Here is a 26,547-nt window from a genome sequence, read left to right on the forward strand (position 1 = left end):
GTATTGCCCTCCAAATCTGCTTGCCTTTCCACTGGACCTTTTCGATGACGGATTTTTGGACATGTGGTCTAGGTGTCATATCCTGATGTGCTTCCTGCGGAGCCGGCTTAAACTTCCTTCGAGTCACCAGAGGTGGCAACTCTCTCGGTAGAGTTCTCCTAGCCTCAATTACTAATAGCCGCTGGTACTTTCTTTTTATTAACTCCTTTTCCTTTGCGATCTTCAGAACCTTGTGAAGTCTGGAGGATAGAGTCTCATGCTCTAAATCTTGGGGTTGGAGCTTGGTGATGTTGATCCCATAAGGATTACTTCAGCTCACCAGTAGAGCTATTTATTTTCACCCACTTTAAGTCGACAAATTTATTCCGGGTGGGAACACTTGCTTTTGACTCTCGAGCTGGCAGTGTGGAGGGATGGATGGGCAGTGGTTGTTGAGCTCGGAGCTTTGCATTCTTCTTGCTCCTCTATCTCATTGTAAGATTTCCTCCATATGAAGAAACTTCAGCATTTGGCCTTCCAAATGTGATAGACTAGTTTGGCAAGGCAATGGTATTAATAGGCACCACAGAGATCTTTCACCCATCTATGACCCTCTTTGTAGCGGGAGTACAGGGCTGGGAAAATCTTTCAAAAACATAAATCCTCCTGTGAGAAAGATCCCTAGCAGTAGTTCGCGACACTGGAAAATACTCGCGATGTACATGTACTTCAGTCTCCATGTCGTATACAGGAACGACGACAGTCTTTGCAGTAGCTGCAGAGAATTTCAATTCATCGAACTAGATAGTGGCTCCAGCATTTTTGATGTTGATAACAACATTAGCTAGCCGGATGCTAGCTCCTCATCCCAACTAGATGATAACTGATGTGTTCTATCGATCTAGTCAAAGATGGAAAGAGAAACAATCCTCAGCAGAGTTGCCAGAAATTTGTGGGCTCCGAAAATTCGTACCCGGCCTCTCCGTGGCCCCTTTCTTTTTTCGACTCGTCGAGGAGAGTTTTAACGTTTAAGTTTCGAGACAAATTTTCAGAAGGCAAATTGGGTTTTAAATAAGACATTACCCATAGATTTTGCCCTCATTTTACAAGGATTTTATGATCTGAGTTTAGATTTCTTATAGGCGCAAGCTCCTATATTTAATTACCCCCCCCGGTAACGAGAGAAAATTTTCGATTAATGCTAATAACGAGGGAGAGCTTTCGATTAAGGCTAGTCATCGAATAGATACATAATATCAATAGATGCATAATATCTAACGTATAATAGCAATATGTTTTGGTATTTAAAATTAGAAATTCAACACCTTGTATTTAAAGTGGATGGTAGGGGATGATGATAGACCCGATCAAGATCCTACGATTCCATCATCCTGGGCCATCATTAGTCAGAGGAGATAGTCAACCAAACCTGACAAAAGAATCATTGTCGACAACCATGGGTTGCTTTGTCCAGGGTACATTATAAATTTGGGGTTAGTATTTATCTAAGGGGACCAATTTGAAGCCACCTTAACTAACAGAGGGCTTTATGCCCTATCAATCATATCCTATTAATTCATTAATCAAGGATTTAATGCCATTAGGAAACATACGGGCTCTAATCATGAACTTAATTTAATTGTGCCATTTGATGGCAAAAATCACCCGGTCATAATCATTTATCTATGCTGTCATTTTGAAGCGAAACCACTAATTAGAGGACACGTGTCACGTCTTACTAGCAAGGGACAGATTGAGAATTAATCCTAGTGATATTCTCGACCAAACATTTGCTCCTAATGAGGTAAAGTAATTTTTAGATTTATCCATCTCGGCAAACTCTTACGAAGGGTGGACAAATATTTTGCTTTAAGTATTTAGGTGTTTTATTTCAATTTTAAACATTAATATCATTCATAAATACTTAAAATCAATTGAAAATACCTTTTATGAAAAATTGGAGGCATTTTGAATGTTTGAGGTCCCCTCCAATTGAGATATTCTGTCAATACGGCAATCATTGGGGTTTTATGAATAATCTTGCTTCATCGGTTGAACCTTATCAACTCTGTCTACTTACAGATAGAGGATTGGGTTCATTATTTGCTTTATACTTATATTGATGAATCTTTACTTATTGTAGACCTTGAATGCCTAATATGAATGTATAAAAAAACATCCTAGTTAGCACCGTGACCGTATATTCGTTTAACGGCTCGAGCCATGTCAACTCATACCTACTCATATAGAAGGATCAGGCTCGAACCTAAGTTCATTACTTGACCCACGCAATATTCTCAGACGTAACGAGTGTGCATACAACACGTTCGTCAGGTCACATGCGGGTATATATTTTTGAATGCATTTTGCATGATGCATTCGTATAATGGTTATATGTATGCAATATAATATGTGTAACAGATGTACACAACATACTTACATGCTCACATACACATTTACATTCTCATCTATACATTAACATATTTATGCATGCATTTGCAAGCTTGTATATATGTGTATGTATGATGCATCTTGCATGATGCCTATTGATCAATCGTGATTGCATGATATTTTGCATGTTACGCAGTGACTTAATGCAATGACATATGATATGCATTTACGATGTATCTATGTATCACCTATTTGCTTATACAATATATTTGCACAACGACTTAGTGTTTTTATGTAGTGCATGAAGCATTTGCATGTCAACGTAGCATGCTGTTGCTATGTGGTGTATTTTATATGTTGGATAATATGCTCGCATAACGTGCTTTGTATTACAATGTGCATGTACATGATGTGAGGGCATGTCAATGTAACGTGTTGCCACAACGCGACATAGTTTGTATATTGAATGATTTGATTGCATAGTGTATCTTGTATATAGTAATATGCGAATGCTTGTCATGAATGAGTCATTGTGCATTTCAATGTATGAGGGGGTGTTTTCATGATGATCAACTATGCAAACTTTTAGCACTGGCAAGCATGTAAGGGTTCATTTTAGAATTTATAAACATCTTCTGTCTACTTGTATGAGTGTTGCGGATCTGATGGAGTTGTTTAGCTTATTTCGTTCAATTGTTATTTTCTTTCGCATTCAGCTTGCAGAGTTGCAGGAGTGTACTTCAACCTGCAAATACGTTGTACGGCGCATCAAGAGCCTTCCACTTGTTCCTTGCAAGCGAGTTGATTTATCAAGTGTGACAGCCTAGCATCACAAATTTGCTGAATAAATGCAGCAATGTCATGCAGTCAATATTAATATACAATCAAACACATTAAAACCCTGCAAGTAGTAGAGGGAATAAGCATGCAACGACTTCGATAACTCCTTCATACAAACACATCGCGCTGTCCACAAAGAAAGGCAACAAACTTTTAATGCATGCAAATATTAACAAGTAGCCGTGACAATGAATAAGCTGTGAGTGTGGCAATCTCCCTATGTTTAACATTAGCCAGCTTGTTCAACGTTAGCTGGCTTATAAATGAATGTGCTAGTCCGCACATGAGCGACGCCAGTGGAAATAAAAACTCACACATCAGTTTAGGTAGGTAAAATCAACGATGAATGTAATTCACCTGACGACCCACATCAACACACAAATGAATGTGCCAACTTATCTGCAAACAACGAAACCTCTTGCAAACATATGCAGTGCAACATACGATGAATACGAATACTTGCTAGCAATGACAGGAGATTTGTTGTATGCACAGTAGTATGCCAACAAGTGATAACCAGTGATAGGTAGTGAATGCTATAACACCCCTATAGTCAACCACTATTCAATGTCAAGCGAAAGACATTAATCCCCTACAAGCAAAGACGGATGAAATGCAGTAAATGCAAGCAACTATGAACTGCTATAGAGGACCCGTCATGTGAAAGCCCGATTTCCTTCCAGGATCGTTCGGGACGAAGTGGGATCGTCCGGGACGATCAGTACAGAATCTGTGGACAGAGAGGTTCGTCCCATGACGAAATTTGTCCAGAGAGCGAATCGTCTAAAAACGAATACACTTCCTCTGGACGAGATTTGTCCAGAGGGCAAATCGTCCCAGGACGAATAGGAATTGTCCGGGACGATCCTGTTTGATAAGTATCGGATTTGAGATATTTTGAGATATTTTGAAGAAAGAGAAAAAGCAGGAGAGAGAAAGAGAAGGAAAAAGAGGGAAAAGGCTTGATTTTGGAGCTTGCGGTGCGCTTTTCGTCCGACGCCGCTGTTGAAAGATTTGTTCACCTCGCAGTAAGGACTCCGAATCCTATTTCTGATTTCAAAGATTTCGAGTTTTGGTATTTCTCTGCTCAATTTTGTGTTTCCGTTACCGAAAAATGTGCATATCTTTGTATTGATGAAACTTTTACCGCATAACTTTTGGGATGTTATTGAACTGATGTTTTTGTACGATTTGAGTATTTTCTAGAAAGTTTTTACCGGGTATTTTGAATTTTGATGTGTTTTTATCGAATAGGAAATTATCAGGCTGCTGAAAAATATTGGTTCAGTACAAGTAAAGTTTTGAAACATTGCTTTACACGATTTCTAGTAATTTGGTAATTTTTTAGAACTGTGCCTTTTACACCGACTTTTATTTACTATACTATATGTTAAGGGATTTTCTTCAATTGAGTTAAATTGTGTTTATTGGTTGCAATGTATTCATGAGATGTATATGAATGTGGATATATGATTGAAATTATTGTTATATTACTGAAAGGCAAGTAAAGACTGGTTGAACCGTTGGTTGGAGATTGATTTGACCTGTACAGGATGGTGGGCCGACGAGCTTTCCTTTAAAAAGAGTTTGGTGTTATCCTCTATTGATCATCGATATAACGATTGGGAGTCATAAGAAGTATTCCGACGGGCGGCCGACGGGCAAGAGTGACGACTCTATTGAACCAACGGATACAACGATACATCGATATTAACCTTGAAAAACGTCTTAATAACCAGTGATTGTACTTGTCGAGTAAGACTATTGTGTTGAATTGCATGTTTAAAGTATTTACCTTATTGATTTACTGATATTGAATTGATCTATTGTTACTAGTTGATTTATTGATTACCGTGCGCATTTATTTATATCGACGGATTTATTGAAGATTTATTGATATTGAATGGTTTTACCAACGGATTTACGGGTTTGCAGTTACGTATGATTTCATTGATACTGCATATTGTACATGTCACTGATATATATATTAATATTGCATTGATTCATTGATACTACGAACACCGATACTATTGATTCATCGATCTATCGATTTATTGATATTATTGATTCATTGATACGATTCTTTCATTGATACCATGATTTCATTGATACACCGAATATTGATCTACTACTAGTGATACATTGATAAGACTGATAACATGTGATACACCGAGCACGCGACATAGATTATTTTTACGATGTATGATTCGATTTCCACTGTTTTTTACGATATTGATATTGATATTAATTTGATCGTTTTATATATTTTATACCGATTGATGCTATTGACCGGAGATTTGATTGATATTATTGATACGATGGTTTTTCTTTATTAATTTGACCGATGTTTGAAGATACGATCGAATTGACGTATGGATTGATTTATTGAGCATTATGGATTTTCTAATGTTTACCGATTCTCCTACCGATGACTATGGATTTTATCAATTATTGCATTGATTACTGATTTTCGTATCTGCATAGATTCAATGATCATATGTAAGTGACTGGTATGGATTTGACTGATTGACATGCATATTGTTTCAGTACCGTGCTTTGATTTCAGTTGTAGGCTTGGGTGACCTGTTGGGCTTTTTGAAGCTCATTATATGTGGTTATTCCTTTTGTTATAGTTATTCTTTTGTACTCATGACTAGTTGGAGATGTGATCATTGTTGAGATCCTGAGTATTGTAAATGAACTTTTGAGAATGAATATAAATGTTTACTTGATGTTTGAAATTATAGATTTTGTTAGACTGTTTATCACTGATTAATGCTTATAGATAGCTCTGGTAGAAGACTGATTTAATGGATTTACGGAATAATTCTTTCCAAGTTAGATCTTGGGGCGTCACACGTCATATGCACAACCTGCTATCCACAAGCAAATATAGAAGACTTGTGGTGAATGCAAATGACTGTATGCAGTGATATAAGATTTACATTACCTATAACTTGCATAAACGCAATGGTAATAGGCCAGCAATGCATACAATGGTCCTGTCTACAAGCAACGATAGTGGGTATACTACAAAAGCAACGAGCTTATGTCAAATGCAAGCATCTACGGGCAACTGCAGCGAATTCATCAATGCATAATGGATCATTTGCAAGAAACAACAAATAATTATAGTGCAACACCATGCCACTGGATCTGCATCATACGTAACAAGCAGACATAAGACATTTATAAATTCCCAAGTGGAGCCATATGCATTTCTCAACAATAACCCATCTGTAATAAGTAACAAATAATCCTAGAGCAACACCACGTCACCGGATCTGCAACACTCATATAAACAAACATAAGGGGTGATGCAACCTAAGTTCTATAACCAAGTAGGAGAACACTAGGAATGTAACAAGACACTTTCTTTCAATAAAATATAAACCAACACCAACTGAATGAAACTTAATCGTAAACAGATATAAGAAAATAATTAGGAAATCTTGCAAAGAAATAAATTAAAACTTAAAATTAACTACCTTCAAAACAACCAAGAAAATTCACCTCACATGCAAAACCCAAAATAGGAAAGGTGCTCAAATGAAAGGACAAAGCAGTGGTTCACCATAGAAATTTTGATCTAGCTCAAGTCGGCACTCCTATAAATACCAACAAGCATGGCACAATAACACCTTGAAACTCATAATATTTGGAGAAGAAATATATAGGTGGAATGGGAATCATGGAGAAAATAGTAGATAGAAAATCGAGACGAAATAGAAGAAGGAAAGTAGAAGAAGATAACTCGCAAGCTAAATAACCAATAGATTTTAGTGTGATTACACCAGCAACAATAACAACCAACCCCTTCCAGCAACAAAACAGCTCATATATATATATATATATATATATATATATATATATATATATGAGAAGAAGGAAGGAAATGACCATAAATTGCTCACTTATTTATGCCACCTAAACAACCAATATAAACCTCTCAAGTTAGCATTTAATGAGAAGTTAATGCACTTGGTATAGGAAAAAACCTAGGTGGAAACCGAACAGTCACCAACAGGGAAAAATGGGACAACAGCATGGGGAAAAATAGCCATCATAAGGAAAGCCAATGGTAGGGAAAGCCAGCAGCATGGGAAAAAAAAGCCAGCATTAGGAAAGAGTTAGGCCAAGCCCAATATGCAAAACAACCAAAAATAAATACCCAACTAACCGCCAAAGAAGCTAGATCAACACAAGTGGAAACCAAAGCAGTGAAACTTCCTAAGAGTACCAAACCCAAGCATGATCACATGTTGCTTCCAACATAGGGTATTGCTAATAAAAAAATAGAGTCCAAATCATAAAGAGTCCAAAGCATAGAAAAATAAAGAAAACATAGATTAACAATTCTTGATTGCATCAAGGCATCTACGAGCTTCTAAATGAAATGTTGCGTACACTCAAATGATATCCATTTGAGCTGCTCAATGCAAAAATACCCCCCTCATGCATCGAAAGAGTGCTGACGCATTCATACATGCATACATATAAATATGTGCATACACCTATAAAACTGCTTACGAATAACTACTACATAAACATGTTATGCAAAAATACATGTAAAAGTACACGCCCACATAGTCCCTGGTGAGCGTGTTGTCTGCACACACGTGACGCCTGAGGATGCTGCGCTAATCAAGAAATGAACTCAAGTTTGATCCCGATCCTTTTATATGCATAAAAAGGAGTCGACACGGCTCGAACCATCAAACAGATTTATGGTCACAACATCAACTGGGATATTTGTGTCATATATTCATATTAGGTCTTCAAGGGCTATAATAAGAAAAGAAAAATCACTAATAAAGGCATAAAACCGACAACAAACCAAAATCATTTATCAGCAAGTTGACAAAGTCAACAAGGTTCAACTGATGAAGTAAAATTGCCCATAAATACCCTGATGACAACCGTGTTGACAGAGAATCTCAATCGAAGGGGACCATAAACAATTAAACATTCAAAATGTCTCCCAAATGCATATACAAATCCAAAACTCAAAAATCATTAAAACATAACATTTAGAATTGAAATAAATCATCAAACACTTAAAGCAAAATTCATCCACCCTCCGCAACAATTTGTCGAGGTAGACAAATTTAAAAATTACTTTAACTCACAAAGAGTAAATGTCTAGTCAAGAATATCACTAGGATTCATTCTCAAACAGTCTCTTGCCAGTAAGGACATGACACATTCCTCTAACAGGTGATTTTGAGTTCCAAGAGAGGTGCTATGGAGAACTTTTGAAAAGAAAGAAGTTAATAACACTTATATTCAAATGATTAAAGATATGTATGCAGGAGCTATTACTTGTGTTCAAACACAAGTTGATTTGACCAAGTATTTTCCTACTTCGGTTGGGTTATATCAAGGATCTCATATCTTTTTGCTTTAGTCATGGATGTTCTCACTAGACATTTGCAAGAGGATGTATCTTGGTGTATGTTTTTTGCTGATGATATTCTTCTTGTTGATAAGACTAGACATGGAGTTGAAGGTAAACTTGAATTATGGAGGTCAACGTTAAAGTCTAAAGGTTTTCGCTTGAGTAGTTCTAAAACTGAATATATGGAGTGTAATATTTCTAGTAATAGACCTAATGAGGGGATTGTGACTTTAGGCGATCAAGTCATTAATAATAATACACATTTTAGATATCTTGGATCTATTGTTCAGAGTGATGGTGAAATAGATGGGATATTATCAGCAGAATTCAAGTTGGATGGTTCAAGTGTAGGAATGCATCATGCTTGTTCTGTGATAGAAAATGTAAGGGAAAATTCTATGAGATGATGGTGAGACATGCAATGCTTTATGGTGCCGAATGTTGGCTATTAAAAGAGAAGCATAATACTAAGTTAAGTGTTGCAGAGATGAGGATGCTTAGGTGGATGAGTGGCTTTACCCTTAGAGATAGGATACGAAATGCGCATATATGTGAAAAGGTTGGAGTAGCTTCAGTGGAAGATAAGATTAGAGAGAGTCACCTTAGATGATTTGGTCACATAAAACGGCGGCCTTCCGATGACCCAATTAGGAAAGTAGAGGTATTATATTTGACTTATGTTAAGAAAGATAGAGGTAGACCTAAAAAGACTTGGTTAGAAAATATTAGATATGATCTTTCTTTATTAGATTTAAATGAGAATTTGACTTTTAACTGAATAAAATGGAGAAAAAAGATTCATGTAGCCGACCCCACGTAATGGGACAAAGGCTTGATGTTGTTGTTGTTGTTGTTTTATGTGTTGATCTACTTTTCTATTTTCCATATTTGAATTAAAATTTTCATATTCCCCAACATTACTATCATCATGATGATTAGCCTTATCCCACATATTGTGTGGTCAGCTTAGGGTTTAGACTTTCTATGGCCTAAAAACCAAATGTGACTATGATTTGTTTGCAACGTCATTTGCTGAAATATCATATCATACCCAAAATTAAGTCCAAACATATAAGTACTATTCATAGGAAAAATATATTGAATGAGAACTTTCAAGAATTGAAGTGATAACTAATATAAACTGACCTTCTCGACATTTTCCTCATTGAGCTCGAGCCCGGTCTCTGTATCAAGAATTTGCTCAACAGCCAGGATCTCTGGTATCTTATCCATGAGCCGAGTCTCAATCCCCATCTTTAGAGTCATGGTTGAGCTCGGGCAAGAGCCACAAGCCCCTTGAAGTTTCAGCACCACAACAAGGCCATCAATTTCATGAAGGGCCACATTCCCTCCATCTGCAATCAGGCTTGGCCGCACCTCATCCAAGACCATCTCAACATTCTCTTCAGTCAGTGGCAGAACACAGATTGGGGATGCTGTATTCAGTATTGAAAAACTTAAATCTCCAATCTTTTTTTTTTTTTTTCAGCTCTCAAATTAGCGCATCAATGAAACCAATATGTGAATTGTGTTTCATCTATATCAGGCTCTACGAATTTAAATGAACCATTAACTAATGATAGTTTTTCAGGCGGCTGCTTTGATTAGAAAAAGATAAGGGTTTTGTTACCTGTCCTCCTTTCTCTTGTTCTAACGTATGGAGTGAGCCGGAGAAGGCGGGCGGTGCTGAATCGGCCTTTGGAGAAGGAATTCTGGGTGGAGGACAAAGAAGTGAACTTGGAAAAGGACGACAGTGAGGAAGAAGTAAAATTATCTGACGAAGTGGACAAAGCCGAAGTCTTTGCTGCGGAGGTCATGCCCTGTACTTGGGCGGAGAGCAACCCCATCACCTCTCTCTCTCTCTAATGGGCTATTTCATTGGAGTGGGAGAAGGGAAGGGTTGTTTGATTGCTGGACTGTAGAAGAGCATTTGGTTGGCTGCCATTAACCGCTGGTATGTAGCTTTAAATCCCGTTCTGGATCAAAACATCAATTGGTGAGATTACCTCCCTGTGATAAGTTTAATTATTCTGTGCGGATGCCGATTGTCATCGGGAGATCAAATAAAATACGTCACATCAACTTGTGCTCAATATCGTAGTTCGGTATTGCTGACGTGACACATTCTGATTGATCTCCGGATGATGTTCTGCATCTAATTTCCTTACAGAATAACTTCTCATGCCATAGATCGAGTTTGGCTTAACAGGTTGAATCCAAAAATATGAATAAAATCAGAATTAGCCTAAAATACGTTTATTCAAGCATGTGCTTCATGAAAATATTTATTGCCCAATTCTATCTTGAATTATACATGTATGATCCAAGAAAATTCATATGATCAACATGAATTTTGAGAAAATATTTAAATTAAACTTTTAGAATTGATTTTAAAATTATATGAACTTTGATTTCAATAAATTTATAGTCGAATTAAACGTCTTGATGAGGAGTAATTATTCCGTCAAGTTACCGAATGCATCCGGAAACCAATAACAAAACGCCACGTCACTAAAGTGCTCGGTACCGTGCTCGGTACAACGCGCTCGGTATGCTCGGTATTGCTCGGTATTTTCACCAGATGTAATATTTTTTTCTTGATGAGAGGCATTTATCAATACTATGAATGATCCAATTCAGCTCCAAATGAGCTCAAATCAAACATTTGAATTATACTTACAAACTCATGAACAAATATTAATGAACCAAATGACGTATGCTTATAGTTAAATTGAGCAACTCGGTGAGAATAATCTAGCAATGCTAATATTACTTGATTTTGACATTGGTAAGGCATTTAATTATTTGATTAACTATCAATGATTAAAGAGATCAATATGGATAATATGATAGAATACTTTGGATTATAACCAAATTTATTGAAATGGTCAATTTAGAAGGGCTATAAATAGGACATTATTCTCTACCAAAAAAAGATTGAAGAGTTGAGAAAACTAAAAAGCTCTATTGCATTTTTCAACTATCACCATCGTTTTGTCGGTATTATATATATATATATATATACAAATGAGATTTTGAAGTACTTCAAATTGACAAGCTGATGAAAATATTATAAGAGTAATAATAAAATAGATTTAAGTTCAATTTGATGCAGTTTTCTTAATAATAAAATAGATTTAAGTTCAATTTGACCTCATGCGTCGTTTGGAGACCAACCAGAATGTGCCACATCACCCCTATGCTCAGCACCTTGGCTCGATACGCTGACATAACACATTCTGGTTGATCTCCGGACACGTTCTACGTCCATTTTTCGCACAGAATAATCGAGAAGCCAATTAGATGAAATGGTTCGGTCAAAAGTAACTTACTTGACTAGCTTCAAGAGAGATTATTGGCTACGATCAAGTGGTTGCCAATTTGATTCAAGATTGAATTCAGGCCAAAACTAATTATTTGCTTTTTCATTAAGCAAGAGCCAAGCTGTAATATGAAGCAAACAGATTATCTTGACTATACATCTCGGTACAAGATTCCAACATGCAATCTCATTGTGCTATGATGATTACAACTAACAGAGGACTGTTATCATTACCATGGCTAAGACTTAGAGCATTTTTCTTTTTAATTTCTGTAGCGTTTCACATATAAACTGCACTATGGAATGCTTTTTTGATTTGCATAACGGTAATATAATTACAATCAAAATACAGAAATACAATCCTTGTGATATGAACTGCAAGTTTGGCTCAAAATACTACAAAAATGTTCAGAGAGCTCGTAGGTCCAGCCTTTTGCAACCTGCACTGGAGCTTCAAAGAACGAATTGCTTGACAAAAATTATAGCCTAAGTCATGCTACCTTAATTTCTTCATTCCCATCTACAGCATTATAGAAAGGAAAAGACCAGTTATCTTTAATGATCCACCTGCATCCATAGAATGAAAAAGAACAATTCACTATTCTTTTAAGTAACATTTCATTCATTCATTCCTGATGATCAGCTTTTGAATAACAAGGAATTAGAGGAAAGTACCTGCAGAGCTCTATTTTCAAGCCAGCTCTTCATTTTATGAAAGGAAGCCCGGAAGGAACTCGTGCAGCGTATTCTACGTATTCAGGTCCGAAAAACTGTCTTAAAAAGAATTCTTCATATCTTTTTTTTTTTTTTTGAGAAATGAAGGATACCAATTTTCGAAGTTAGCATCCTTAACAATAATGAATTCATCTACTAATGAAAAAAGAACTCTGGTATGCTGATGTTAGTATAAATTTTTTCAAGGACTGGAACATCAAGCATCTGCAAAATATTCTATTGAATGATATTTATTTATTATGAACCAGATGAAATTTGAACTTGGGCTTCGTTTGGGACAGCTTTTTTACTGCTTCCTAAAACTGTTTTTTAGTGCAAATATTTTTTGGACTAAATTTTTTTCACTAAAAAAACTGCTTTAGAAAGCATTAAGAAAGCCACCCCCAAACAAAGCTTTAAAATCTTGATAGCAACCGCAAAAACCATTATCAATTGAATTAGCTGGCATCAATGCCTTAAACATCAAGCATAACTAGTAGTGGCAAGGCAATATCAGGTTGGTTAAGAAAATTGAACATCTTAAGGATACGGTATCCTAGTTGAAAAGAATCGCCATGTGACAGCTATAAAGCCAACAGTGGATATAGGGTTGCAAAGAATCAACTGTGTCCCAGCGGCCCATATAAAGAAGCCACAATAACCGGGATGACGCATGAACCTGTTTAATCAGACAGTTTAGGATTTAAAACTGTTTAATACAATACACAATACTGTAATTTTCAAATAAGTAAACTAGAAAAGAAAACTAGCTCAATAACGTTCCTGATGAGACTACAGCTTACCATGATATTAATAAATTCCTACTTAAGAGTTTAAGCCAAACAATTCCTAAAAATAAAATATGGGGGAAAACAAAAACAAGCCCTTACATGGATCAAGTATATACACAAAAATACCTAACAAAATAAAATATAACCACACAATATAGTAACAAAAGTGATAAAGCATGACAAAAAAGCACTGAGATTAACGTAATAATATTTTACATCCATAGGAGAGAAAAATTCAATCACTTATAGCTGAACAAATAAAAAAACCACAAGAAACATTTTTTTCCTAAGCCAACTACACCCAATCCCAACCCACAAAAAAGAGTCCCAAATCTTCTCAAATAAAATAAAAGAGAGAATGTTCCTCAAAAGAGTACCTTTCACATGTATATGGAATAATCACAATATTTCTGGCAACATTGTTTATGCAAGTCAAGATAGTACTCTATGTTCACAAATTTTTTTCCATCTTCATTCGCTCTCCTTAATTTTCCTGCTTAATTGGTCTGCACAAATAGTTCTCTCTTTCTTTCTTCCAATCATAACTGGCATCCAAGAATTCTTGGCACAGTAAGCTACAACCCAAGCAAAAAGTACTTGCATAAGCACACACCCCACTTCGCATGGGACAATAACTAGGCTTCCAACTTTTGCACCTAAAACACAAAGCGTATACTAACTACACACCTACGATTTTAAATCTAAATCAAGTTTAATTTTAAATTTAAAGTTATCCAGGATAAAAAAAATTCTAATAAAAGTTTAAATAATTTTATAAAAAAAAAAAAAAAAAAGGAAAGATATAATTTGTTTAGATCTTAGAGCATCCTTTTTTTTTTGGGCTTATCTTAACAAATTGAGTAAAAAAGCTCAAAAAAATTCCCTCCAGAATCAATAATGTGATATAATTTAGATATCATGTCTCCTCTTCAGTAAACATATCCCCTCAAGCTCCCAAATTCTCAAAGAGCTAAGCACTGTGCAAGCCGAGGTGATGCCCAAAACACCGGCGAGTGACCTTTGAAGCACATTTGTTGCACACTAAGATATATCCATTGATATAAAAAATGCAACTACCATTAAATCTTCCTAACCTCAAAGGAGTTCTCTCATGGAATGCTACAATAACATGACTTAATATTAGAACATATTTTGCAATGTAAGATCGATCTACCCGATCAATGTGAGATCGATCTACCCGATCAATAGTCTTCGCTTACCCCATGAGTTTTGTTCTAGAACTTGACCTACAACTATGAAGCTAATCTATTTGTTCTCTCAAATCACAATGCTCCAATAAAAATGATGAAAATGAAACAACTACACTAGAATTTGCAGCCTATAAAAAAGCGTCCACTAATTCTATTTGCTTTCATAACAACCAAAACTCCAATACAAACTAAACTACTTCAACATCTATTGAAAATCTGCATCATGCTTCATTAAATGCACTCAAAGATATCATATTATTCATAAGGTTTAGTGCGCACTCGATTCCTATCAATATTCTAATGATACCATCATGCATCATAAAATTAAAAACATCAAAATCAACTAATTTGCATACCACATTATTTTACATAAAAGTATAGACACTAGTATATGACTACTAAGTGAAAAAAAAAAATCACCTTAATAAGACATATAAGATGAACAAGTTGAATACAAAAACTAATGTTCATTGATTTGACTCTGACAGTCATTGAAAGAGCATCACTTGTATATGCACCTGAGCAATCTGCAACATTAACATTTGCTAACTTGTCCTCCTTATATTTGCCATTCACATGTTGTTCCTTCCTCTTTAAAGCTTGATAATCTCTCCTAATATGTTTTTTTTTTTTTATATAATAGAAGCAATCACATTCTTGTACCTGCAACGTAAACAAATTTTTTCATAACTAGAAGCAAACCCCTTTTCATAAAGTCTCCCATATTTAACAATCTCTTAACTGATTTTTCATCTCATATGCTCTCAAGCTTTAGCAAATATATTTTTGTAAATAAATGAATTTTTAACAAAATTAAAGTTTATGATATCTCCACCATACAACATGATGTCAAAAAAATATTTGTGTGTGTGTATATATATATATATAGCAAATAGCATAAGAGTAACAAACCATGATCTTCATCATTATCACAACAATATTTCTCAAATATCTGATAATGGAACTAAATTCACTAAGATGATGTAGTGAGTGTAGATCCTTGCATATGTCAGAAATAAATTCGTTGCTTTTGATTGAATTTATTAGAGATGTTTTTGAATTTTGATGCTTTACAAAGATTACATTTAAGCCAGATTATCGTTATTATTTTCTCCAAGGACCCCCATCATAACATCATCTACTAAACTGATGCAGGACTATGTATGATTTAAATGAATGCTATAAGAGCTTGCACGTTTTGAATAAGAGCAATTAAGATTTATAAACGTTAGCCACTAAACGAAAATAGAAAACAAAAGAGATGTGGCTTAGCTAAGGCCAAATCACATACTAAAAGCTAAGATCACTAAAGCAATTAGAATTTCAACATATGCAAATTAAGTAGATTTCCGATAGCATTCCTAGGTTAACAATGAGATTAGAAAGCATAGAAAATCAAAACTTAAGCCCTACGTTTACTAATCATTGGTAGATAGCTTTCAACAACTCATTGTGCTTGAATCACAACCTACAAGAGAAGAAGATTAGAAGAAAAATTGAATAGGAGGAAAAGTTCACCCTCGCGTGGGACGGAAGTGATTTGCCACTGAACATTGGCAAGCTGCTCTTCGATGACTTCGGACAAGGTGAAGATGATACGATCCAAGTACTCCTCGGCGGAATTGTTTACTTCCAGGTTGATGTCGAAGAAAGACGAGCGGAGGATGTCGATGAATCCTTGCTTGTTGTAGACGAAGCCGGAGTCAAAATCGGGATCAGCCATACATCGATTCCGTAGGGTTGAAGTGTTGGAGACGACGTCCTTTGCTTCCCTTAATGATTCCCCTTGAGAGAAATAAGTTTCTCTCAAGAATTCAAGTAGAGAATAAGGGTGAGAGGAAGCCGGCCAAAGGGAGGGGTTTGAGGAGAAAATAGGTTCAAATTTTAGAGGATGGAAGGTGGAGGGAATTCAAGCAATTATTTATCTAATTATTCCTTTAACTTGGAAAGGATTTAGGAGTGATTAGAAAGAGCTAGGGGCAGGTAAGACAGAGAGGAGAAGCTTTGAATTATTTCCAAGAGAGGGGCTTGAAGTTTGGAAAGTAGTATTCAATGGGTGGGGACCCAAGGGGGGCCGGCCGCATAAAGAGAGAGAGGGGGAGCATAGGGAAATAAATCAAGCCTTCTTGATTTGGAATATTCAATTAGGAAGGACTTAATTAATTCTCATCTAGTTTGAAAATCAATAGGGTTGAATTTTGAAAACTTTCTTAAAATAGATTCCTATGTATGGAAAGTTTTGAAATTCAAAATTGCCTTGGATAATTGGGACCAAAGCTTTCTAATTGAGGTTGGATGAAATATGGAAAGTATTAATGGGAGATTTTGGAATTTGGAGGCAAGAGGAAGGGCTAGGGCCGGCAGTGAAGTTAGGTTCTTGGGTAAGGGGCCGGCGGCTAAGATTGGGAAGAGGTTGGTTGGTTGGGTGGTGGTGCTAGGCCGGCAGCTATGGGGGAAAAGGGAGGGGGATGGTGTTGGCCGGCGGTGAGGGGAGTGGCGGTTTGGTGGTGGAGGGCTTAGGATGGCTGGCGGTTGGGAATTTGGAATGAACCGTGGGATGGAGGGGGAAGGGAGGAAGGAAGAAGAAAAAAGAAATAAAATAAAACTAGGCACGAACCCGGACTCTTCCAAGGTTGATGGGTGATCCGCTTCCCTCTCCAAGAGATTTCTCTCCAAAACCTCTCAAGCTCACACAAGAACTCAATATGCAGAAACTTGATTATAATTCATTCATTCATTAACCTTCAAAAGAAACATAAGGGGCTATATATATTCTCGTACAATGAATGGGAAAATAAAAGATGACTTAGCCCTTTGGGATTACACATGGCAAACCCTTAAGGGTAAAAAAGAGAAATACATCTAAAACAAATGCAAATAGCAAATAAATAAAACAAATACATATGAGGACTCAAAAATAGATCGACACAATGGTGGCCGTAGATCGGTGGCCACGTCTCTGATATACTTTCCATGATTTGATGTCCCCATCATTCTCCCGAGATGGAAAAAAGCTCGACTCTGTCGAGTAAGCGTCCAGGGTGCTCTCATAGGTCTCCAATGCGTCTGGGTCAATCTGCTGTAGCTCCTCGTGCTCCAACCACATGTCCTCTGACTCACATTTGCCTCTCCACCAGACCAAATACCTCTGTCGTCCACCTTCTCTTGTGGAAATGATATCATCACTCAGAATCGTGTCAACCTTCTCTGCCATAGGTGTTTTAGGATTGTTTGGAAGTGGATTTAGTGGGTTAAAATTGGAACCTTCATATGCTACTAGATCTTCTATGTTAAAGGATGGATTGATATTGAATTATGCAGGCATATCTACTACATAAACATTATTGTTGATTTTCTTAATTATCTTGAATGGTCCTGCACTCTTAGTATGTAACTTCTTAACTGTTCCTTGCGGGAACCGTTCCGGACGAATCCGCACCATCACGGAGTCACCAATCTCAAAAGTTTTAAATTTTCATTTAAGATCAGCATAAAGTTTATAATCATTATTGCTCTTTTCAATCTGTCGTGCAATCTATTTATGAAGTTCATGCATATGTGATGCAAATGAGGATACAGACTTAGAAATCCTATACTTAGAGCACATGGGTATGAGATCTAGCGGCTATCTAGGTTTGAACCCAAAAATAATTTCAAAGGGACTTAGGCCAGTGATACAATTCACAAAATTATTATAGGCGAACTCAGCTGTGAGGAGTATGGAATCTCAATCCTTAATATGCTCACCTACCAGGGATCGCAACAGATTGCCTAAGCTCCTATTGACTACCTCGGTTTAACCATCAATTTGTGGATGAAAGGCTATGGAGAATTACAATTTAGTGCCCATTTTCATCCAAAGGGTTTTCCAAAAATAACTAGTGAACTTGGCATCCCTGTCCAATACAATGGTTTTGGGTAAACCATGTAAGCGGACGACCTCATTGAAATAAAGTTTGGCAATGTGCAAGTCGTCGGATGTCTTGGAGCAGGGTAGGAAATAGGCCATTTTGGAAAATCGATCAACTACAACACAGATGACATTATTCTTACGGATAGTCTTGGGTAGGCCTAAGATGAAATCCATGCTAACGTCCTGCCTAAGACAACTGGGGACATGCATAGGGGTGTAGAGACCAGTGTTTTGTTTACATTGCCTGGCCAGCTGGCACGTGTGACACCTGCTAACCATTCTACCGACATCCCTCTTCAAATTGGGACAAAAGAAATAGTACTCCACGGTTTCTATCGTCTTATCCCGATCGAAGTGCCCAGCGAGACCTCCAGCGTAGAGCTCCCAAACAAGAAGTTCCCTAAGGGAGGTGCTAAGGATGCAAAGCTTCTAAGCTTTGAAGAGATAACCATTCTCCAGAAGAAAATCGTCCACAAGGCGTGTGCTGCCTGTGGCCAAGACAGAATGAATCTCCTTGAAGTCAGGGCATTCCAAATAGTCCCTTTTAATTTGGTCAAATCTCACGACTTCAACTCTCATCTCAGTGGTAGTCATCATACGACGACTGAGAGCATCAACAGCTTTATTCTCAACTCCCGCCTTGTGTCTAAGGTTATAAGTATACTTCTAAAGGAATTTGACCCATCGACCGTGACGTGCATTCAACTTCTTTTGAGAGTTGATATAACACAGAGCCTCGTGATCCGAGAAAATAACGAACTCTTGCAGGAGCAAATAGTATCGCCAATAGCGAAGAGATTGGATCACTGCATAGAACTCCTTGTCATACGTGGAATAACGCTACTGAATGTCATTTAGCTTTTCACTGAAATAAGCTACAGGGTGACTTTCCTGAGATAGAACTCCAATTCCAACCCTCGAAGCATCTCAGGTCACTTTAAAGACTTTGGAGAAATCAAAAAGTCTCATCACTAGGGCTTCCACCATTGGTAATCACTTTTTTTGAGACAGTCGGTGATAGGAGATACAATGGTGATGAAGTTTCGAATAAATCTCCCATAAAAGGTGGCTAGTCCGTGGAAGCTGCGAACTTCCCGGATGTTCTGAGGATTAGATCATTTTACAATGGCCCTCACCTTCTTGGGGTCTGTAGAGACCCCTTGGGCTGACACAATAAAGCCACGACAGATAACACGGTCTACAAGGAAGGTACATTTCTTGGGGTTGACATAAAGTTGTTCCTTCCTTAAGACCTCGCAAACTTACCTTTAAGTGGTCCAAGTGCTGACTCGTCGACTGACTATAAATAAGAATGTCGTCAAAGTAGACGACGACAAACTTTACCATAAAAGGACGAAGCACTTGAGTCATGATTCTCATGAAAGTACTCAGGGCATTACTCAACCCGCAAGGCAATGACTAATCACTCATAGAGACCATCCTTGGTCTTGAAGGTAGTATTTCACTCATCACCAAGTCGGATCCGGATCTGGTGGTATCCACTCTTGAGATCAATCTTGGAAAATAGAGTGGCTCCCGTCATCATATCAAGTATGTCATCCAACCTTGGGATAGGGAAATCATATTTGATGGTGATCATGTTGATAGCACGGCTATCAACACACATTCGCTAAGATCCATCCTTCTTAAGAGTAAGAAGGGCTGGTACAACGCAAGGACTAAGGTTTTCTTTGATAAAGCATCGTTGTAATAACTCATCCACCTACTTCTTGAGTTCAGCATGTTCCGTGGGGTTCATACGATAGTGTGGCAGATTAGAAAGAGAGGCTCCAGGAACAAAATCTATGGCACGTTGAATGTCTCTAAGTGGAGGTAACTAATCCAGAAGATCATCAAGGAAGACATCAACAAACTGACCAAGAATAGGTTGGACTTCATGAGAAATTGGTTCGTCAGATTCAGTAGACGTCTCACGACCGACTAAGGCGTACAGGGGTGCGCCTTGAGCAATCTCAGAATCCAGAACCTTGGCAGTGACCAGGTTCAGACCTTTCTTGGATTTAACAGGGTTGGATTTGGAGTCATCCTTAACCCGGGGCTGCGATGGCAAAAGCTTAATCTTTTTGCTTGCATGTTCGAACATGCAGATGTTCGAACGCCTAGAGATGTGGACATCATTATCAAAAATTCAGGGGCGGCCCAAAAGGATTTGTCCAACATCCATAATCAGTACATCACACCAAACATTCTCCTTATAGTCAGGGAAGGAGATAGGTATAAAGCTTTGTTCATTCACCTCCAAGGCAGTGAAGTTGACCCACGCTACCTTATAGAGGTTGGGGTGAGGAACGACAGACAAACCCAACTTGGACACCATGCTGAAGGAGACAACATTGATGCAGCTGTCACTATCTGCGATGACCTTACAGTTCTTATCCTTGATTTGGTGTAGGTGTGAAAGATCGCAGTCCAACGCCAATCATCGGTGGTAGCAATGTGTGACAGCGCACATCCCACCACACAGATGGGAGAGGTGTCAAGTTTCTGAAGGCAATGAAGGACAGCAGTGTCATCATCCTTCTCCAAGAAATCACCCTCATATTCAACTAGGTGGATCTAATCGACCACGGGCTCAAAATCTTCTGCAGTGATATCCTCGATAATCGAGACTTTGTAAGGACTGGAGCACTAAGAAGCGATATACCCATACCCCTAGCATCGAAAGTACTTGGCCTCGGGATTGGACCGAGGGGTATCCGGAGTGGGAGGCTTACTGCTAAAATCAGATCGGGTGTAGGAGGACCAGAGGGAGGTTGGGTAGTGCTCCCTAGGGTCGGTCGGGCAATGGAGGTGTGAGGAGTGAAACTACCAGAAGGTATGTAGGAAGGCCTAGAGTCATGGTGTCAGCTAGGGTGTTGGGAACAGGTTTCCTCCAGGTCTAAGACTAAGCTATAGACATTTTCAAGTGTAACGATGTTCCGGACAAACTGTTTGTTGCGAAGATCCTCTCGCAACCTGGTACGAAACATAGATAGGATCTGCGCGGGGGTGGTGGAAGTCTCCCATTTGCAACGAATCAGGTAGTCATCAAAAGATGTAATGTACTCCACCGATTTGTTGCCTTGAGTCAATATATTCCACCTATCCAACAGCCTGGGATAGTATGAGGGAGGAAGTACTTTTGATTAAGCTCACACTTCATTGATGGCCAATCAGTGATAGAATACTCATTACGGGCTTCTCTAAGGCTTTCTAAATTAGACTAAAATTGACTAGCCCTACCCGTGAGTTTCATCTAGGCAAAACTAACCTTCCTAGCTTCGGAAATATTGTACCACTTAAAGAAGCTATCCATACCTTTGATCCAGTCCAGGAAGAGCTATGGATCGAGAGTTCCATCAAAGGTTGGAGCATCGACCTTAATGTTCTTCATCAGTGGTATGTCAGGATCATGATTAAGGTTATGTCCATATTGGGGAGCACGATAAGGTCCCTCATCTTGGTAAGTATCATCCCCGTACAAGGAAGAAGGTTGACACGGTGATGGGGTCATCAGATCATGGAAGATCTATCAGAGGCGTGGCCGCCGATCTACGGCCACGATCGAGTCTTTGTATTTCTGAGTCATTTCTGTTATTTTATTAATTATGTATTTTCTATTTGCTTAGTGTTATTTTGGTCTTTCCGTTTGTACCCCTTTATAGGGAAGTGTTATGTGTGAGCCCAAAGGGCAATTTAGTCTTCTATTTCTTTAAGTCCATTGTTTTGCTTATTATTTCTTGGTTAATGAATGATTATGAGAATTTTGCTTACTAATGTTTTCTTAGAGCTTATGTGAGAGCTTGAGAGAAAGAGCTAGAGATCTTGGTGGAGCCTAGGAGAGGCCACCCGTCGTACCCAACAGTCACCACCAGTGGCTCTTGGTCCTCCTCTCTTCCCTCACCACCACCTCCGGCCACCTTTTACTTCCCTCACCCGAACCCCTTCCTCCTCTCCCAATCCCTACGGCCAAAGCCCCACCAGAGCCCCATCCTCTCCTCTCCAACCCACAGCTAGAGCCCTCACTAGAGCTTTGCTGCCGGCTACACCCCCTAGCCGCCGGCTTGTTCATCCCTAACCCCTCTCATCTTGTGTTTCCTAAATGGGCCTTAGATAAATTGGGATAGATTTTTGAAATTAAAAAAAAAAAATCTGAATTGATTTCAAAAACTTTCATAATTTAACTTTTCTATTTTAGGAAAATATTTATTTAGATCTATTTGAAATTTAAAATTCAAAAGGATCTTAAATAAATATTTCCTAAAGTCAATCCCCAATATTAGGAACCATAATACACTACATTAATGGCTCTCCATAATCCCAACCCCTCCCACTGATGCCGCCGGCCCCATCAGCTGAGTTGGACTTTATTTCCTAATTCTCAAATCCTATCTTAGGCAATAAATCCAAATCACCTTAAATCCCCTCTAGCCGAAATCCCCTCATGCCTTTTTCTATTTGATTTATTCAAAAAAGGAAACTCCTTGTTTTGGAAACAAATCAAGCCTTATTTCCCATCTCAAAAACCACAGACCCCCTCCCTTGCTTTCACCGCCTCTCATTCAACAATTCCCCACCAAGACGTGAAGCCATATGTTCCCCCTCCAAACCCTTTTTTTTCCTAAGCACTGAAATCTGAATTTCTCTCAAATTTTGACTAAAAATCTAAAGCTATAGCTCAGATTTTCGAAGGGTATTTGGGAATTCTCCTTTCCCCTTGCAAGAAAATTTCTTTCTCCTTGCTAGCACTCAAAGTTCTGTTAAGTGCTAAGGAAACCCTACTTTCAATCATCCATGAATGGCAGATCCGGAGACTGATTACGGCATAACTTGGGATGAAGACGGGTTCGTCGACATCCTACAATCTACTTTCTTCGACGTGAATCCAAGGGTTGATCTCACCGTCGAGGATTACTTGGAGCGTACGTTGATCTATTTGGTAGAGGCTATTGACGAATACTTCAAAGGCATTGAGTGGAGGATCTCCACTACCCTTTGACGAAGGTTCCTCTTCCCCCTTACATCTTTTATCTTTTAGTCTAACTTATCTTAACTTGATTGCAGTCACGGCGGGCTCTTCCACATTGCTCTTGCTTAAGCTTAGTAATCGTAGGATTTGAGTGCACCTCTATGCTTTCCGATTTTCATTGTTAGACTAGGGATTATTTTGAACGCCACTATTATTCATTATGTTGTTTTCTAACTATTTTGGAAGTTTTTCAAAGCTCTCACCATATGATTTAGCCTAAGCGGGTAACCACTAATCGTTTTGACTCATTGTTTGAATTCGCTAGTAATTTTATTCTGGAATTATTCTAATCATAAGATTGTGCAAAATCCATATGAGTTAAAGTGCATTTCATTTACGTAGTCCTGCATCACACAGAGTGTAAGGAGTTTGGTGATTCCTACCTTGTTCTAAGGTGTCAGATCGGTCAATGGTAGTTCTACGGAGCTCGGCTATGTCAGCTTGATTTTCTTTGAGTTACTGGCTAGTGATATTCATTTGACCTACCAATAGATCTAGAGTCCGGTGAAGTTGTTCAAGGTCCATCCTAATGTTTAGGGCGAATCAGACTTATGCAAAAATAAAAGAAAGTAATATGCAAACAAACAATTATGCAGGATGCGATTTAAATGCTAAAATATGTAAGAAAATTTTCCTAACAGGCATCTAAATGCAACCATGCTCTGATATCAGATGATGCAGGACTATGTATGATTTAAATGAATGCTATAAGAACTTGCATGTTTTGAATAAGAGCAATTAAAAATTATAAACGTTAGTCACTAAACGATAATAAAAAACAAAAGAGATGTGGCTTCGCTTAGGCCAAATCACATGCTAAAAGCTAAGATCACTAAAGCAATTAGAATTTCAACCTATGCAAATTAAGTAGATTTCCAATAGCATCCCTAGGTTAACAATGAGATTAGAAAGCATAGAAAATCAAAACTCAAGCCCTACGTTTACTAAGCATTGGCAGATAGCTTTGCATGACTCCATGTGCTTGAATCACAACCTACAAGAGAAGAAGATTATAAGAGAAATTGAATAGGAGGAAAAGTTCACCCTCGTCGTGGGACGGAAGCGATTTGCCATTGAATGTTGGCAAGCTGCTATTCAATGGCTTCGGACAAGGTGAAGATAATACGATCAAAGTACTCCTCGGCGGAATTGTCTACTTCCGGGTTGATGTTGAAGAAAGTCGACCGGAGAATGTCGACAAATCATTGCTCGTTGTAGATGAAGCCGGAGTCAAGATCGAGATCGGACATACATCAATTCAGTAGGGTTGAAGTGTTGGAGACGACGTCATTTGCTTCCCTTAATGATTCCCCTTGAGAGAAATAAGTTTCTCTCAAGAATTCAAGTAGAGAATAAGGGTGAGAGGAGGCCGGCCCCAAAGGGAGGGGTTTGGGGAGAAAATAGGTTCAGATTTTAGAGGAGGGAAGGCGGAGGGAATTCAAGCAATTATTTTCCTAATTATTCCTTTGACTTGGAAAGGATTTAGGGCTGATTAGAAAGAGGTAGGGGCGGGTAAGAGAGAGAGGAAAGGCTTTGAATTATTTCCAAGAGAGGGGCTTGAAGTTTGGAAAGTATTCAATGGGTGGGGACTGGGGACCTAAGGTGGGCCGACGGCATAGAGAGAGAGGGAGGAGCATATGGAAATAAATCAAGCCTTCTTGATTTGAAATATTAAATTAGGAAGGACTTAATTAATTCTCATCTAGTTTGAAATTCAAAAGGGTTGAATTTTGAAAACTTTCCTAAAATAGATTCCTATGTTTGGAAAGTTTTGAAATTCAAAATTGCCTTGGATAATTCGGACCAAAGCTTTTTCTATTTGAGGTTGGATGAAATATAGAAAGTATTAATGTGAGATTTTGAAATTTGGAGGCAAGAGGAAGGGCTAGGGCCGACAGTGAGGTTAGGGTCTTGGGTAAGGGACCGGCGGCTAATATTGGGTGGAGGTTGGTTGGTTGGGTGGTGGTGCTAGGCCGACGGCTATGGGGGAAAAGGGAGCTGGTATTGGCCGGCGGTGTGGTGGTGGTGGGGTGAGGGGAGTGGCGGTTTGGTGGTGGAGGGCTTATTGTGGCCGGTGGTTGGGAATTTGGAATGAACCATGGGATGGAGGGGGAAGGAAGGAAGGAAGAGGAAAAAATAAATAAGATAACACTAGCCACGAACCCGGACTCTTCCAAGGTTGGTGGGTGCTCCGCTTCCCTCTCCAAAGGATTTCTCTCCAAAACCTCTCAAGCTCACACAAGAACTCAATATGCAGAAACTTGATTATAATTCATTCATTCATTAACCTTCAAAAGAAACATATGGGGCTATATATAGCCTCGTACAATAAATGGGAAAATAAAAGACAATTTGGCCCTTTGGACTTACACATGACAAACCCTTAAGAGTAAAAAAGAGAAATAAAACAAAAACAAATACATAAAGTAAATAAATAAAACAAATACATATGAGGACTCAAAAATAGATCGACGCAATCGTGGTCGTAGATCGACGGTCACTTCTCTTATATACTTTCCATGATCTGATGTCCCCATCATAAACATAATTGGGTTGCTAGGAAATCTTATAAATTATCTTTCATCTTTTTTACTCATAGCTTTTGGCATATTTGAATTCCCCGTATGTGCCTCCATAAGTTCTATTAACACACCTAGCATCTTGATCCTCAAAAGCACAAAACCTTTTAGCCATCAAACTTAGCAGTTTCATACATCATTGTCATTATATTCCATATTAAGCTCTATTACTAACAGTGTTGGTGATTCCTTCAAATGGTAAACACAATTTCTTTTTGTACAGCAAATCTTCCTTTTGCATCCTCCATAATGCAAAGTTTGAACAGTTGAACTTCTCAATCATGTATCATGCTTCGCTAATCATTACTCGCACTTGAAAGGAAGAATATGGCTCAAATACTCGTTATTATTTGTTTCGTTCTATGGTTTACTCCCCCCCC

At 38.1% G+C, this 26,547-nt stretch overlaps 2 protein-coding genes across 5 annotated transcripts in view; both read right to left on the reverse strand.

Annotated features, from left to right (window-relative positions):
- Positions 1-26,547, reverse strand: part of LOC110111400 (nifU-like protein 3, chloroplastic) — a 37,814-nt gene that overhangs the window by 6,226 nt on the left and 5,041 nt on the right. Inside the window, exons 1-2 of one of the 2 annotated variants that reach the window (XM_020843260.2) lie at positions 10,239-10,552; positions 9,755-10,044 (exon numbers count right to left, since the gene is read on the reverse strand). In XM_020843260.2, coding sequence (XP_020698919.1) covers positions 9,755-10,044; positions 10,239-10,455 — 507 coding nt within the window. In that variant the 5' untranslated portion in view covers positions 10,456-10,552. Of the gene's footprint in view, positions 1-9,754; positions 10,045-10,238; positions 10,553-26,547 lie in introns of those variants that run through there. The other variant, XM_028698991.1, reaches the window with a different exon arrangement.
- The window catches only part of LOC110111382 (probable protein-S-isoprenylcysteine O-methyltransferase), a 34,343-nt gene continuing 19,851 nt past the window's right edge, over positions 12,056-26,547 (reverse strand). For 2 of the 3 annotated variants that reach the window (XM_020843232.2, XM_020843226.2), the window contains exons 3-5: positions 13,195-13,323; positions 12,606-12,725; positions 12,056-12,497 (exon numbers count right to left, since the gene is read on the reverse strand). In XM_020843232.2, coding sequence (XP_020698891.1) covers positions 12,635-12,725; positions 13,195-13,323 — 220 coding nt within the window. In that variant the 3' untranslated portion in view covers positions 12,056-12,497; positions 12,606-12,634. Of the gene's footprint in view, positions 12,498-12,605; positions 12,726-13,191; positions 13,324-13,812; positions 14,092-26,547 lie in introns of those variants that run through there. The other variant, XR_002304859.2, reaches the window with a different exon arrangement.

This window comes from Dendrobium catenatum, unplaced genomic scaffold (assembly GCF_001605985.2).
Source record: "Dendrobium catenatum unplaced genomic scaffold, ASM160598v2 fragScaff_scaffold_1199, whole genome shotgun sequence".
Lineage (NCBI taxonomy): Eukaryota > Viridiplantae > Streptophyta > Magnoliopsida > Asparagales > Orchidaceae > Dendrobium > Dendrobium catenatum.